General features: G+C 32.0%; 1 protein-coding gene across 2 annotated transcripts in view; it reads left to right on the top strand.

Moving 5' to 3' along the window:
- Positions 1-2: 2 nt before the first annotated feature.
- The window catches only part of LOC130448902 (adenylate cyclase type 3), an 84030-nt gene continuing 65724 nt past the window's right edge, over positions 3-18308 (top strand). Inside the window, exons 1-2 of one of the 2 annotated variants that reach the window (XM_056786491.1) lie at positions 3-158; positions 13610-13891. In XM_056786491.1, coding sequence (XP_056642469.1) covers positions 13718-13891 — 174 coding nt within the window. In that variant the 5' untranslated portion in view covers positions 3-158; positions 13610-13717. Of the gene's footprint in view, positions 159-13609; positions 13892-18308 lie in introns of those variants that run through there. The other variant, XM_056786492.1, reaches the window with a different exon arrangement.

Below are 18308 nucleotides of genomic sequence, written 5' to 3'. Positions count from 1 at the left end.
CTAAACTCCGGGTAGCAGTAGAGCTTTCTCCGGTCGTCGAAAACATCGGGCGCTATACAAAAAATTGATTTTAATCGATATGTGTCCGAGTGCTAGGTTATGTGCCGTTATTTCACGTGAGGATCAGTGATGTGACTTTTTACTTTTTGTTTTCAGAGGTATTATCAAAAAAATTGTTATAAACGATTCTAAACAGAGTTTTCATTTTTTCATAATGAAAAAATTATAATGAAAATTGAAAAATATGAAATTATTTTGTTATTGTTTTGAAGTATATTGATAGAAACATCGAAAAAATATTTACGCTTTTTTTGGTTTCTATTATTCATATTTTTGAAAGTACGTTACAAATTTGATTGAATCGATTACTAATTATTTAAAATTATATTAGGGTTCTGATATTTATCTACTTTTAACTCAACACTACCCAGCATTATACTCCGGTTCTTTCTTTCACTTTCACTTATACTAACTCAAAAGGCTTCTCGCTTTTCAGTCTTCTTGCTAAATCATTGTTGTCCAAGAGCTGGATAGCCTCAACGTTCACGTGTTGATAAAGTCTTTTAAATCTATTCAGCAGTGTCCATTTTTGAATTCTAATGATTGTTACCATTTCTGTAGTACCAATATCTTCATCAATACTGTATTCGAAAGTCTCCACATTATAAGAAAGTTACCTTGGTCTAGGAATGGCCCTGATATAGAAAAACTTTTTCTCTACAGCGCTGAGATTATTGTGGTTTATCTGAAGGTTTTTTTAAGCGTGTGTTTCCCGTGATGGATAGAAAAAGTAAACAGTAAAAAATTAAGGCTTACTCTGTTAAGAGTATCATTCATATTAACCCTCCAATAGATATTTTCCCCAAAGTCTTGATTAAAAATTTCGTGGTATAAGTCTCTTGTTCATGGTTTGGGTTTTCTGAGAGTCATTTCTACCCTAATCTGAGAGATGTTGAGATCAGGCGTTAAAAGCGTGTGTCCGCATATAATTGGACCGTTCTTAAGTGGTGTCGAGGACTATCATCATACATATAAATGATGTATAGTCGGAAGGGAGTTAGTTTGGGGCTTTGAGGAACCCCAGACAAGGAAGTGAATTATTAAGATAAAACAGTAACCGATATAAACACTCGATGAAATTGTCAGTGATATATAAATATATGAGTTTATCATCGGACAATGCAGTTGGATACTAAGAAGCTTCGAGTGTGTCATACTTAATCGAAAGCTTCCTAGATATCCATGAAATCAGCGGCAGCGCAGTTTCTTCGGATAATTAAAGTTATGATAGTATAAATATTGATTGGGGAAATTTTTTTTAAGAGTTTTCAACTGGTGATTATAAAAGTTTCTGTTTATTTACTGCTGCGTGGAATAATTGAGTTGCGTTCTGGGGGTATTTTCTCGTTAATTAAAATATATAGGTATTCGATTTTCTGGTTTATTTTCATATTAATATTTTTTTTAGTCGAATAAATCACCTTAATGGAAAAATATTACTGCAACTTTTGAGCTTTGGATATATGAAAATTTTGTGACTAATACTACTAATTCAATGTTATAAATCATGTACGCTCGATGTGTTGATACATTTGATTGATTTTCGTGGTTGATTATGCATGTAATTGTGGATAATTATAATATATACATATTATCCGCAAATCTAATGAATAATGGATTCCGATTTAGTGTGATGTTCCACAAATTTGCACGCAATTTCTAACGTAATGTGACAATATTTGAATATTTGATGCTAACAACGTGATTCATTAATTATTCCTTAAAATGTCCATTGTACCGATTATTTTCTAAATAGCAATAAGTATATTGTAAACAACGTATTTTGAAAGACGTCAGGAACAATTACCAAAAATGTATTGGTTGCCTTACACGTGTACCTTATTTACGTAAAATTACGTATTTTTTATTTGATCAATGATATCAAACAATAATTTATAAAAATTGAGTAATATTGGGAGTGGGAACCTTGTTTTGTAGAAATTTCTTTATCTGAGGTTTCAATTTCTTCAATTTCTTACTTAACACAGAAATCTTTTTCTTAAATTTTCTCTCACACCAGTTTTCAAATTCTAAATCGCTTAATTTATGTGTTATTTTTTTGTAAAGTTCGTATGTTTTTATTCCAAGAATACTTCGTTTTTTGTAGAGATATTTGATTACTAGATCCAGCCATTTCTTTCTGGCACACTCACGAAATCTATTAGAAACTATATTCTTGATTGTAACAACTTTGATAAAACCTGGAAGAAAATACTTAACCTACGAAATGATTTGAGAAACTAAATCATTGAAATAATATTTTCAATTTTCCTTTATACAAAATATGCTTTTTTTTTAATCAAAATTTCAAATTTAGTATTTTATTCTAGAGTTAAAAAATCTAAATTACAATTTTATCACATTATTCGAGTTTTGTATATACAATTTCTATCCATTCTTTTTAACTGTCTACCATCTGCTTTTTAACTACTTTCGAGGTGTGTTTATTATGTTTCTCGAAACTTTTTATATTTCTTTTCCGACTAAAGTTTATGCGGGTGTCTCACTGACTATATCCATTAAAAGGCAAAGGTGATAGCAACCTTTTTTCGAAATTGTTTTCTACCATACGATCTTTTCCCACGGGAAAACATTGTTTACAAATGACACAAACCGTCAAGTACGAAAAACTCAATTATTTATTGACGTACTTACAAAAAATGATTTCTTTTACTACGTTACTAGGAAACGAAAAATTATCATTTTTCTACCGCGAGGGAAAAATTTTTCTTCATATTTCGGTCGAGTATTTTCGGTTAAATAGCAGAGGCTGAAGTTGAACTCTCACTCCTTGTAAAGTAATATACTAAAGGGTTTTCCAATAAGAGGTGTTATTTTGATATTCAAAGAAAAATGCCATTTTTTGAGATAAATGTTTATTTCATTATAAAGAGGAAGGTATGCCGTTAATAATGGAACACAACATCAGCCAAATGGCCGCCACGACTGCGCTTACAGGACCATATCCTTTTCATGAAATTTTCCGTAACCAAATTGCAAAGCGACTGCCCTATGTCCTCGATAGCCTCACAAATTCCATCTTCGAGGTCTTGAATCGATGCTGGACTGTTGGCGTAGACCTTATCTTTCACGTGGCCCCAAAGGAAAAAGTCGCAAGGTGTTAAATCACAAGATCTCGGTGGCCAATTGAGATAACACGGTCCGGAAATTTTTCCCGTAAAAGATCGAGATGGTTTCGTTGCTTGTGTGGCACGTAGATTGTTGTACCATCAAATTCCGGCCATAAAAAATCATCCGTAACTGTTGCTCCAGCCTCATTTTCGAAAAAGAAAGGTCCAATGATACCGCCAGACCATAAACCGCACCAAACAGTCACGCGTTGAGGATGGAGAGGATTGTCAACAATAACTCTTGGGTTTTCCGAGCCCCAGATTCGACAATTTTGTTTATTGACGTAACCACCAAGGTGGAAATGGGCCTCATCAGTTAAGATGATTTTTCGATGAAATTCCGGATCATTTTCATGCATTTCAAGGACCCAATCAGCAAAGACACGACGTTGTTGATGATCGGCCGGCTTGAGTTCTTGTGTTAACTGAACTTTATAGGCCTAGAGACCCTAGTTTTTATGCAAAATACGGTGTAATGACGTTTGTGGAATGGCCAATTCCAAAGAACGACGAGGAATGGACAAACCTGGGCTTTTTTCAACACTTTGGGCTACAGCAGCGATATTCTCAGTTGTTCTTGAGCGACGTGCACGGGTTTTATTCTTCACATCACTAACTTGTCTCAACAGTCAAATTTTTCCACCAATTTCTGTACTGCGGTCCGAGAAGGTGCTTCACGTCGACCCAAAAATGTTTTGGTTTTACGAACCGTCTCTACCAAACTTTCACCATTTTTATAGTGAATTTTAATAATTTCAATGCGTCGTTGAAGCGTGTATCGTTCCATTTTCATTAATGGCGTAGTTTCTACTTGTCAAATGTCAAAAAATGACAGCTTCAAAAGTGACATTTACCGAAATAGCGGGCTGTTCAAAATAACACCTCTTATTGGAAAACCCTTTATTTCACCCCTCCTTATTAAAATCATGTTTGAAAAACATCACATTTGATTTTTTAGGAAGAATATTCAATGCCACAAACTTACTCTTTTCAGTTAGATCTTTTGATATGTCATCTTTGGCTTCGATTGAACTAATATCATTATACCAAGCTTAACCTTACATAACATATTTTTTTTAGTTTCTTATTTCCTATACCCTTTTATAAGTTTTGATTTAAAGTCTCTTTTGATTCAAATTTAGTTCTCAATACAGGTAAAAAGTAGAAGTTCAGATATATTTAGACCAATATCAAAATATGACATTAAATATCCACTTGGGGCTTCATAAGTTTCACAACATTCTTATTAAGATGTAGTAAAAAAATCTAAACTTGCGTGCATAGAAATAGTCCCACTTTGGGCTCATTGAAAGACAATTTAATATGAGTATAAATTTGAACCGACTCAAGTTATTCCTTTAATAGATTTGGTCAGAGAGCTATTACTAAACAATCGGTTATGACCCGCGTAGTGATTTCGAAGAGTTTACCAGCGTTATAAGCAGATTGGATCCTTTCCTAGACGACCTGGAAACGATCGTTAATACCTTGATGCCTTTCAAGTGCAACCAAACCTCCAGCTCATCGGCAAGCACGCTGCGTTTTGCACAGGATCATCTGAATTGAACGCTGGAACAATGGGGATCTGTTCTGTTCTCAGATGAGACCAGAATATGCCTTCATGGTGTCGAATCTGGTGTGAAATTTCTCACGGAAGAAGAGGTTGATATATCGAGAAAATCTTAGCAATTCATGTGGCAATTGGGCGTTGGACAATGTCGTAGGACATTTCAAACACGAATTAATATACATATATTTCTATACTAACTGAGAGATCTGAATATTTCGAGTCGAATCGTTTGAAATATATTTGTACTCGAGAGCTACTGTTTCGAATTCCGTTTTCGATTGAATAATGTATAATACCAATAACGATGTTTTCCTCTTAATTTAATCCGGCAATATTTGCACTGTGAACATTTTGAATAACATTTTATAACGAAAGAACTGTGAGTGAAGTCGCTGGTATGCGGCAATATAAATAAATCATGAGATATTATTTACAATAAAAGATCGAAGAAACAAAAAATAGACAGTTAGATTTTAGTAGATACGATAGCTTTCCTTAAAAACTGGAAAAATAATAAATGAAACTGAGAAGAGACACAATGAACTAAATCATTTAGCTTTCGAAACGAATACGCTATTTATTGATTATATTCGATATAGTCTAATCGGGATAATGGATATATAGATAATAATTGGGAAATTGGAAAATTTCTGTTAATACGTCTCTATCATCATCATCATCATCATTATCTTTAGTAGTAATAGCGTCGTCGTAAGTCGTTTCTTTCCAAAGAAACAGTAATTTGAAATTGGCATCATCAAATATTACTTTCTAATTTGTATTTATTCCTAACCTGGAACTTCTGGAACCGTTATTGATATTAACCAAATTATCGTCTTCAGATAGTGGAGGTAAAATAGTAAACCTTCAGTCTCAGTATCGAAAACACGTAAGACAGTGTAATTGTGAGTGTTTACTTTGTATTTGTTTGAAATATACAAAAAATTTCGTCCATTTGTTTATGAAATATATAGAGGCACGCAAACAGGGTGTTTCGGCTCATGGTTTCAGTATTTTCTTTATATTGTTATCTCAATGTTCTTTACTAAATTCCCCATTTTGAACTTTTCCTGTACCTCTTCTTCTTATCTGTCTATAACAGACTTTCTTAAATCTGCCTCCAACTCGTCTGTCGATGTAATCTTTGGTCTTTCTTTTTTCTTTTTCCGTCTTCTCTGCTCTTAGTAACTTCTTCGGTATTTTTTAATTTTTATTCAGGACACGTGCCTCATCTATAATCTATTCTCTGCCAACGAGAGAGTAATAAAACCTACTAACTAATCCCAAATTTAGTACGATAAAAAAGCCAAATACAATAAAAGTTGTTCATGGTAACCAATCGCAGAAGACGGATCATTCCCCACTACGACAACTCGAGATCTTAAATACCAGTTGAAACATCGAATCGCAAGATCAAAAATAAATTGCGAGGTCGAAATTTTTCTAAACCTTCTTGTTACGATTCGGGATAATGAGGATTATCCTGAACTGAGTCTAAGTATACTAAGGAAAGTTTTAAAAGGAATTGGTTTTCGATAAAAGAAGCATTCCAGAGAATCTATTTTAATAGAAAAAGAAATGAGAAACCAAAGAAGAAATATATTTTATTAAGATGAAACATGGATCAACGAGGAACATACATCAAATAAATTTTGCCAAAATGGAACAGTATCAATTCAAGATATGATAGAAGCGCAAACTTGGTATTTCAAACAATTTTTTCGTTTTTTAACTTTTGAATTTATTCGTTGCGCTGACTACCATGAGGACAAGAATGCAAATTTTTTTAAATATTGATTCGAACAAATGATAAATTATCTCTCTCAGAACTGTAGCCTTTTCCAGTAGCGTTTTCGTAGTGGGATTGTGGCAAAATTAAACACCAAAGAGTACTGACTATAATATATTTCCCAGCTTGAAATTATCGTTAGATGTAATATAAAAATATGTTTAAAAGTATAAGAATAATAAAAATTACTCACATTAACGTTTGAAAACCTAAAAAATTTAATGTCATGTATAATAACAAGGAATAATATAAGAAATCACTCAAAACGCCGTCCTTAATATGTATCCGACATCTGATTTAAAGGATATGTACGGTAATGTGCATAATATCTTGTTAAAAGCTATGGAATGGCAATTTGGTATATTTTAGAAGGGGAAATAATGCTTCAGGAGTGAATTTGAAGATCTCTCATTTGATATATTGCGAAGGTATGACTATCACGTGGAGAAAGGACACGCAAAGTTCTAAACTTTTGTTATAGCACGCTATAATCATATCGATAATCCGTCCGTCTTATAATCTCAAAATAGAAAAGTCAATATTTCATTGAATGTTTGTATTTTTATTATTAACTCATTTTGATTCCATCATACGTTGAAATGTGATCATTTCTAATCTTAGATGAAAAGTTCATTTCATTGATTGAAGTTCAACAGATTTATGTCTTTGAAGTATTTTACAATAGAAGGAAAATCTTCTATCCAGTCGGGAGATAACAGGAAAGGAATTGGTACTAATTGAATGGTTTTTTTATTACGTTTTCTAAAAGAGCCGACAATTGTCTTTTCAATTTTCTTGCGAGAAATTTAGAAAGAACGATCCGGATTCTCTATGAATCGTTTGATTTCGTTCTTTTTTTAGTATCTGCGCAGTAATTACTTCATCGTGAGATAAAGTTGTGAGAAGATAGCAAGTTTTTCAATTACTTTTCCATTATTTCAACGACCATCATTCCGCAACAAAAATTATATCAATATAATACTGCAAATATGAAGTATTTTGATATCAGAATTATTTGTTGTTGTTGATGTTCAAATCATTTTATATTTCTTCAATAACTACTTCTTCCAATCACTCATGGAAAACTTATTGAGGATGATCATCTATCCAAGACACTACAAAAATTCAATGGGATCATCTTTTGTATGTGTTATGTCGATGGTAAATTCTACAAGTTTAATCTAGACTTTCAAAATTGCAAGAAAATTCTTCATTCAAACTTTATACTTTGAAACGGTTACTTTATGATTAAAATTGTAGTAGTTGTATCTAAATATGTAAATCTTCACAAAATAAGCATTTTTTTGTGATATTGTCATATAATACTGATACTGGGCTTCTTCTGATTCTTTTTTGAATTTATTTTGTATGTCAAACCCAGATATTGGTCATTCTTATGCATAAATGTTTGATCTTCATTATTCTAGAAACTTCTTGGCTTACTAAAATTAAACTTTCATTCAACAAGGGATGAAATATTTCCGCAGACGTTTTCGATCTTACACCTAAAGTTTCTAGAGCTCATAAAGGTATCATTGACTCTATTTTATCATAAATTGTATCCTTTGTTTTGTACATTGTTAAATACCTTATTAGTTCTTGAGCAAAAGACTGGTACAAGCAAACTTGTATTTCTAATTCTAGTTTTCATATTTTCAGTTACTTTAGGATAATTTTCTTTCGTGGAAAGATAAATTTCTACTATTGGGTTGCTTGTATCAACTTTATCGTTATCTAATTTTGTATCATCACGAATTTTACTTCAGTCTCTTGAGTCTCCTCGAAATTTTTAAGCTTCTGTAGTTCGCGGCTTAACTCTACTTTTTGTAGTATCTATTGAGCTGTTGCTATTTCGAGGTCCTACCAGATTTCGTCAATCATGATCGCACTTCGCTACAACTCGCTCAAAACTTAAATAGCAATCCTAGTATAGATTAATGTGCAGAGCTGGAGTTGTAGTGGATGGTAGAGTGGTATGCACTGCAATAGACTGAAAGGGAAAAGAGAAAAAGAAGAAGAAAAGAAAAAGAAAAAAATTAGATCAGATCTAGATTAGAGCAGCTGCAAATTGAGCTCGATGTTACACTGCAACGTACCCTATTTTTCATTTATATATCCCAAATAAGCTCAACTGGATTAACATATGGAAACTATGGTGGAAAATCCATAATATTTTCTATACTCTTATTTATATGGAGGAAAGTCTTTTCCAACAAAACGATCTAGCAGCATACATACGCAATCAAGGCATCATCGATCATAAATGATTGGAAAATTGAGCTAATTTTCAAGAAAAGCCAACGACAAACTTGATTTTTTGTAAACTTATATATTCTTTAATCAGTTTGTGGTTGCCAATTTCATTATTTATAGGTCGAAACGTTGAATTTTTACCTATTATTTCGAACTGATTTTTTATCAAAACAAACCTTAAATCCAGAAGAATCATTACGCAAAATAAGATCTAAGAAGTAAAAGTTATAAATAACTTTATCTAAATAAGGGTTTGTGAAATTCCTTAAAAGAACTGTTTGTAGTCTGTTTTAACGAATCGTTGTTATATAAATATGAAATATACTAGTGGTGGAATGGAGATTTCATCCGCCTACGTAGAATAACGTAGAACAAATATTAATAAATGGGAATTCAAATAATGATTCTGCAGTGTTTTTAATTCTACTTAACGTCAAAAAAGAACAAAATATTCAGTACTCTCATTTAATAATTTCGAATCGAGAAATAACGGAATGAAAATTGGAAAGTTTCCATCAAAATTCCACCATTTACGTTTTATACAATGGACGGGGATTAGAGAGGCATTGCTTTCTGCATTTCAGCTAAAAGTGTTTAATACAACTTATATTTTATTAAACTCAGAGCTCCACAAGCTTTTATGTAAAGTTGAAATGCAAATTTTCAACTTTATAAAATTTAATGTACTGTCTGTGTTCAGATATTTTTTTGTTGATACAAATTCAGACCATAAAAGCGAATGAAATGAGATAAATTTGAATAAATTGTGAATTGTTTATTCAGTGATTGAAATGCGGAATCATATAAATTACTAACGCGTTAGGTCAATTCGGGATTATATTTGGAATTTGAATTATGCAACACCGAAAGACATAACTGTAAATCAAAATCGTGAAAACGATTGCCGTGTTTGTCATTGTCAAATACGAAAATGAGCTAGTCTTGACAACGCCGCTTTAAATTTTAGAATCCGATAAACTACGATAATTTTTTATTTTATTGAATAAATACTTTGTGTTTACCAATCTCTATGTAACTAAATTTACATTTTACTTCGAAACTTGGATCAATATGAAATTTTTACGATCATTAGGATAATAAGATGATAATACAATAATTTCATAAATTCGTACAAATTACCTTGTCAGGTTCATCAAGACTCGAAAATTATTCAATTTAATAACTTTGTTCCTTGTTCCTTGTTCCTTGTTCCTTGTTCCTTATTCCTAGTTCCTTGTTCCTTATTCCTAGTTCCTTGTTCCTTGTTCCTTGTTCCTTGTTCCTAGTTCCTTGTTCCTTGTTCCTAGTTCCTTGTTCCTTGTTCCTTGTTCCTTGTTCCTAGTTCCTTGTTCCTAGTTCCTTGTTCCTTATTCCTAGTTCCTTGTTCCTTGTTCCTTGTTCCTTGTTCCTAGTTCCTTGTTCCTTGTTCCTAGTTCCTTGTTCCTTGTTCCTTGTTCCTTGTTCCTAGTTCCTTGTTCCTTGTTCCTTGTTCCTTGTTCCTTGTTCCTTGTTCCTTGTTCCTAGTTCCTTGTTCCTTGTTCCTTGTTCCTTGTTCCTTGTTCCTTGTTCCTTGTTCCTTGTTCCTTGTTCCTTGTTCCTTGTTCCTTGTTCCTTGTTCCTTGTTCCTTGTTCCTTGTTCCTTGTTCCTTGTTCCTTGTTCCTTGTTCCTTGTTCCTTGTTCCTTGTTCCTTGTTCCTTGTTCCTTGTTCCTTGTTCCTTGTTCCTTGTTCCTTGTTCCTTGTTCCTTGTTCCTTGTTCCTTGTTCCTTGTTCCTTGTTCCTTGTTCCTTGTTCCTTGTTCCTTGTTCCTTGTTCCTTGTTCCTTGTTCCTTGTTTCTTGTTTCTTGTTTCTTGTTCCTTGTTCCTTGTTCCTTGTTCCTTGTTCCTTGTTCCTTGTTCCTTGTTCCTTGTTCCTTGTTCCTTGTTCCTTGTTCCTTGTTCCTTGGTAATTTTATATTTTGGCGGACCTCTCGTTTTTTGGCTCTGGAAAATCGAAAAATCATCCGATTTCGATTAATTATTTTTAAAATCTTCGTTTTTACGGCGGATTTATGAGAAAAATATCGCACCTGAAGATTTCATACAGTTTTATGACTTAACAAACGCACTTCTTCGTATATAATCGTTCATAACTTTTTTACAAAGCATCAAACGCAGTTTTTGTTAATCTATACAAAAAATGAACATTTTGGAAATAAAAATTGAAAAATTTTCCAAAGTTAACTTTTAATATTGCACACTCGATTATAATAAGTGATTTTAAGAATGTTTTTATACACATAACTTTAATGATAAATTGATAAAAAAGATATAAACGATTATATGTGAGAAAATATCAATTTTTAGAGAAATTGTTATTATTTTCAATTGTAAAAACATTATAAATCAATATTTTTGTATGAATTTTTTCTCAATTTGTTCGTTTTTTTGTGTAGTTTTTGAAAACAAATATCGCAACTTCATTTGATTATTTGGAAAAAAGTTATAAACAATTATACGTGAATGAGTGGATTTTCATGAACATTTAAAGCTTTAAAACCAATATGAGTTTTCATTTTTTTATTCCCATAATTTTTTTCGTAAATCCGCCGTAAAAACGAAGATTTTAAAAGAAAATTCATCGAAATCGGAGAATTTTTCGATTTTCTAGAGTCAAAAAACGAGGGGACCGCGAAAAAATATAATTACCCAGATATTTCTTTATAATAAGATTGTTTTTTGTTCTGTTTTTTTTAATTCAAATTATAATTTATTAATTCCATTGATTATATTTTGCAATACGGGGGCTTCTATTTAAGTTTCGAGATTTGGCAACACTGATGTGAATATGTCAAATTTGACATTGCCTTCATAAAGTTTGACATTCTTAATGGCGAACATACTCAAAACATGTTGTCGTACTATTTGAGTTAGACTTTTGGTGATGATTTCGTAAAATTAGTCCAAAATCGTCTATTGAGCCGGAAAACATCGACGCAGTTCTAAAACTGATATTGCAGGATCGTCGTGAAATTGAGGCATCCATTAGAGCAATGTAGAACGGTCAATTCGAAATGGTAATCAAGGTAACCAGTCGCAGAAGACGAATCATTATCTACCACGACAATGCGCCACCCTATAACCATAGACCGAAGTTAAGTAGAGATATTGCAAACTTATTTGTATTCAGTTACAATTATTTATTATTATTCATGATGATCTGATTATCAAATCTATTTAGTAGAGAAATATAAACTTTACGTTTCCGTTTTAATGTCTTTTGATTCGTTTAGTCGAATGTCGTTAAAATTGAATGTAATTTTCCTCTTACTGTTCATACAAATTTATGATCATGCTACAAGACGATGATTAATAAAGTTACTATTCCATCCTTTCACCATAAACTGCCAAGAACTGGAAGATTGCATGCCACAACACATTGCGTGTTCTATTACCACAAAATTTTCTGTAAATATAAAGAAATCATCAGGGACGTACAGTAAATTTGTATTCCATTCGAAAATGAAAGGAATGAATTGTGTTCTCACTGTTTCATTATATCAAATGAAAAGATGGTAATATAGATATTTGAAGTTGAAGGCGTTTAAAGTATCAGTAAAAAAAGGATGTAGAAGCAGAAGCAACTAAGAGAAGCTAGAAATGGGAAGAAATAAAAAGGTTAGGTTAGGATAACGAGAAATAAATAATAATAATTACTAGAACGCCCCTTTTATTCACCAAGATTTGGCTCCGTACGACTATCATCTCTTTCCTCAACTGAAAAAGTTTAAAAAGTCGTAAATTTTCTTCCAACAAGGAGGTAATAAAAGCTGTGGAGGTCTAGAGACGTTGCAGGTTCGCTGTAATAAATGTATCGAATTAAGAGGAAAATATGTTGAGTAATAAAATATTTTGACTTCAAAATTTTGTTTGGTTCTATAGTAGGCTAAGAATTTTTCAATATATCCTCGTAATATGTGTTGGATAAACCGTAGATTGAATCTCCATCGTTACTACTAGAGACATTTTAGTTTATTTAAAAGTTATTTTCAAAATTAATTCAGTATTTTTATCAATTTTTCCATTTTTGTTTCTAAATCTTCTTTATTTTAGGTTTTTTCTGTTTCAAAATTAGTTTTTTTAAAACAATTTTCGAGTTTTTTTTTCAGTCTTTATCATACTTTGATGAAGACTTAAAGAAAAGTTGAAACATCAATTTTAACTATTTTAAGTATCAATTTTGATACAGTAGAGACTTGGTATTAAGAAGATTTGCATATCAAAACGTTTAAAAAATAAGAAATTAAAGAAATTTTCTCGTTTTTAGTGTGTATTTCTTAATAATGCAGAAGAGAAAAATTTCTCAAATAATGTCAGAAAAAGTTAACGTCCTATTTAAAGAAAATATTGATGGTGTCATAACTTTCACAAATTTGATTTATAATTTTTTTGATTAATGTCAAAGACGCGGATAAGAATAAATTGTTTGAAGTGTTATTACTTTTTTTTCAAATGAGAATTTTATGTTTTATGAATTCAATACATTATACATAATCATATTTTCCTATTTTTGCTAAATCCCTTTTCCTATGTTCATAATTTTTTTCCATATGAATATGTTTTCACAATTGAAATAATTGAATTGGATGAAAATTCGACTAACGATAATCAATCAATAAAAATTTTTACACATTCTAATTGAATTGTATTTATCTTTAGGGTTGATACAAATATTGTTCAACGAAACCAAAAAATAGCGTTAATATTTTCGTCAACAAATCCATATAAAATCTGTTAGTTTCAATTAATAACAAATTTTTTGGTACAGACTCAGCTGGAAGTCGAAAAAAAATGTGTGTCAAAAATTTAACGGTTTTAAGTGAAAAATTGCTACGGAGCTGTCGGTTTTATATGATATAATAGGTAGGAGATTATAATGATGGAGGAGCAGAAATCATCTGGCAAAATGAAAGAAACTTGTTATGTGTTTAACACATTTACGGATCCATCCTTGGAAAAACTTTATCAGAGTTTCAGCATCAAGCAAAAACGAGCGGGACTCGAATGTTTCTTGTTAACAGCCATTCTATTCGATTTGTACATGCTAGTGGTAAGTAAAATGTTTGTTTTAACATAAAATTTATGTAAATATCAACATTCAACCGTTAAAAATACGATAAATTCCTTTAAAAAATAAACATGATAGTTACTTTCTAGTTGTGAATAGCTGACATATTTTGATTTATCGGAATGAGAAGTATTAGCTAGGATTTGAGTCCTATCTCCATACCTTTCGATTTCAAGCAATCCACTCCACTCTCCTAACTCCCTTATTAGGTTAGGTTCAGCAGGGAAAGCCTACTACAAAAATAAACTTAATTGGACATTATATTATGAATCCTCAACCTCGCTTTCAACTGAAACCCTCAACATTACCAACTTACGTTACTCAATACAATAAAAATTTAAACAGAAAAATATACTCTAAAATTGAATTGAAATCCTCTATAATCCCCGATTCTCTTGCATTCTTTCCTTGCCTGGCTCACACTCTCATTCATACCTGTAGATCTCACATCTTTCTATATCCATTCCACAGTACTTTTCGTTTTCTTCCAAAACCAATACGATGTTAGTTAGTAACCGATAAAATTGCTATATCCTGTTGCATGGTGCATATCCTGTTTGGATAGGTGAATCTTCCCAACTCCACCCTCCTAAACACTCCATATCGCGTCCTACCTTTTGTAGATTCATCCCGACCCTTCTGCCATTTCATCTGTACTTCTCCTATCGCGTTTCGTATCTTCTTACACCTAGCTCTCGACTCAAGATGAGCCTATATGTTTCCAATCTCATCACCCCATCATATTGATCTATGATTAATTGAACCATATCACATAGCGACTTCCGAAGGGACAGCGGAGGCTGTAGTACCAATAACTGGGTTGTTTACTGACAGGCTGATCTAACGACATTAATAGGATTGTTCTCAATTACTACCGAGCCCAGTAGCAAAGATTAAAACAGCTGTGGATACGACTAGCCGTCTGATTATGATGATCTTATTCCTCGTTTTTCTTTTGCCAGCTTTATCCTTTCCTACTACACCTCATTTATATTTTTCTCCTTTTTCTAAGTTCGTGCAGCTTCTGTGTTAATCGTTCTCTTTTGACAGGACCAAATCATTTCAATTGTCTATCCTCGTTTCGGTTCAAAGTCCAAATTTACTTATATAATGTTATTCCTTATTGTGTCGTATCTCATTTTTTTACTGTATGTTTTTGTTGTTTTATGTTTATGTTTCTTTTTCATTGTATTTAATAATCTTCTAGCCTCATTTTTGTCTTATTCCATGCACCTACCTTGTGTTTACTTTGATCCTGCTCTATCTTTATTTCTTCTGGTTCTATTTTATGTGTCTTCTCCTTCCGGTTTATTATCATCGATTCAGTCTTGTATATTTTCATATTCATTATTTGTTGACTATCATTGCTCTTTTCAATAATGATATTATATTATCCATCATCTATGATTTCCTGAGTGTCCCACTCAACTCACTGTCCATCAATATTTTCCTTGTCTTTATCTAGAAATTTTCTCATCTTCACCTTGTCTGATATTGTTTCATCGGTGTACGTCATTATCGGCGTTATTATATTCATTGTTTCATTTTGGTTGTTTGTTCTGCTATTCTACTGGTTTTGTTTGTATCTTCTCTCTCCATATTCTATTATAATACAGTTTTTAGATGTTGATATTTTCATATTGAGTTGCTTCTCAAGAGCCTCTCTATTGGTTCACTTTGTTGAACCATTCTGGGTAATATTGAGATAAGATTAATTGCATCGAATTAAAAATCAAAATAATTTTTACTAGAATATCACGCATTGCATATTGGTTACTCTATTTTAATTAAAATCTATGCTTTTATAAAAAAATGTATATACGTGATATCAATTTTTCCTTTTCCCATTTGAAAAAGTGAAAGGAATGAAATAATGTGAGATGTTTTAAGCGGCTTATCGTATTTGAAACCTTGTTAACGGGATAATTAAAAATCTCCGCTTTGTTCATTAAAAATTTAAGTTGATGGATTCTTCGTCCATCTGTTTTATCGAACGAGTTTTGTGTACCATAAGAATTTTTAAATATTAATTTATAATTCTAGCTTTTAACCATGATTAAATAGATTATTTACTCTCGCCTTTTGAAATTTTATTTGATCATTTCACTCACTCTGTTGACTGCTTTCTTTTCTTCCCGGACTTGATTTACTGTTAATTCTCGAGTTGGCACAAAATATTTGCTGTTCAATCTCTTGGATTATGGTTAGCGCTTTGTGGGCCCTCAAAGTTCTTTATTAGGGTGTTTTTTTGTCACAGTTCTTTGTTGATCCTGCATTTTGCCTTCCAGTCTAGTATTTCAAGGATTCTGGTATCTTCTTCAATTTGTTCCCACCAGGTATTTCTTGCTTTGCCTCTGCCTCTTGGCCATAGAGGTCTATTCGTCCAAACGGAAATTGAAAATCGTATCCTGGATGGAAATTTCTTTTATTGGCCTAGCTGCAGTAATTTTGTGCTGGGAAATCATCATGTTGTAAAAATATGTGCTAGATGCCGTTATCCACATGAAACGCTAGATTTACCAGCACCAAACAGCAGTTCCAATTTCTGCCATTGAAATATTGCCTGTCGTAATTGTCGTGGGTCTACAGGTGTGAATGCAAAGCAAGTTAAGCCTTGAAATCTGGGTGACCAAATAAATAAACTTCCATGTCCAATCCACCTAATAGGATTCGGTTGATCGAAAATTTATGAAATTTTGTGCTGGAAAATCATCATGTTGTAAAAACCTGTGTAGACGAATGGCTAAGAATATATCTTCATTAGTCCACTAGATTTTTGAAAAAAAAACTTCTATTCTATATAAAAGCAATCGAGTAGGACTAACTTTTCCATCATTCTTTGCTTTTCCACTTTTCTTAATAAGTTCAAAATGACTCTCGATGAACGATGATGTTTCTCGGTGGTTTTCTCATATAGAATTAATAATGTTGTACGTATCTCTAGATCTGGGTATTTTATAGTTGTTTCAAACTATGATTTCTTATCTACATGATATTTACAAAGGTTATTATTTAGTTTAAACTTACAACTACAGGTTTCATATAAACTCCAGATTTTCAAAGATCGTCGTTTTTCCATGAAGTATAAAATAGCACATGGAAAAACTACGTTTTCCGCTTTAGTTTCTGGAAATTCAATTTCTAACAATCTAAAAAGAAAAATATTTAACAAACACTCTAGATTTCTGGTTGTGTCAAAGATATTCCTCGAAAAATATTCATCAAATTCAATAGTTGAAAAGAAAAATCTCTACAAAGTACATTCCATGACTAAAAGATATGATTAAAATTTGAAATGAATCGAAGATATTCTTTTGATTGAATTTTCTAGTTTTCAACTGTTTATTTGTGACAATTCGTTATATATAAACGATAACAGTGTAAATAAGAACTTACGAAACGATCAATAAACTTCCAGATCTACAAAAAGCGGTCGTGATATTCTCCGTTATAATTTTCACATTGCAAATAGTCATACCGTAAAATTTATCACTTATGAGAGCTCAAGCTGTTTACCAAGCTCACATACCTCAAAAATATAACGTCGAATATTTTAAAGTGGTTAATAATACAAAATATTGACTGCATTGCACCTTTGGAATTGGAATAGTTTCGAAAACGGGACAATACGTTCTACTTTATCGATTTTCTACGTTATAACTCAGACGAGAGAATTTCATCGTCGACAAAAAATAGAGAACATCAAATATCTGATCACAATGGGCTTTGAAAAACTTTCCGTCTGATTATTTCGACAACCCGATAAGAGACTGTATCATAAAACGATTGGAGTTTCCAGTCATTGTCAGATTTCTATTATGGTTATTCACTATCGTCTTTTTTCTCCACCGAAAGGATCCCATTAATGAATTTCTTATTTATCAACTTTCATAATCAAACTTTTACTCGTTTATTTTTGTCCACATTAAAAAGAAACGTGAAGAGGTTGATATTAAATATAAAACGTTCTACAATACACCCTGTGTACAATTACTAGAAACTAGAAGATATTTTCTCATTTTATTTTATTATTTTTCGACATTTTGTCGATTTAGAGCAACAGATACAGAAGTATTTTGTGGTGATAAAAGAGAAAAAGAAATCGTTAACAACATTTTTACTGACTTTTGTCTATTTCATAAATAAGCACGACACTCGTACTAAATTAAGAAATAAAATATAATGTTTACTCCCCGTATAAAATTCGGTAAACATCTAACAAACCATCAGTCCACGTGGACTCATCTCCACAGATTGTCTTATGAATACTGTAAGCACAAAATTCTTTCTGCTGGTTTGAATTTAATGAGAAAGTCAAGTTTTTTGACAGGGAACAACAGCAATCAAAAGATATATCAACTATAGAAATACCAAACAATTTCCGGACAATCTTCTTTAT

The sequence above is a fragment of the Diorhabda sublineata genome, chromosome 9 (assembly GCF_026230105.1).
Source record: "Diorhabda sublineata isolate icDioSubl1.1 chromosome 9, icDioSubl1.1, whole genome shotgun sequence".
Lineage (NCBI taxonomy): Eukaryota > Metazoa > Arthropoda > Insecta > Coleoptera > Chrysomelidae > Diorhabda > Diorhabda sublineata.
Note: the sequence above shows the minus strand (reverse complement) of the source record. Positions and strands in the feature narration are given on the sequence as shown.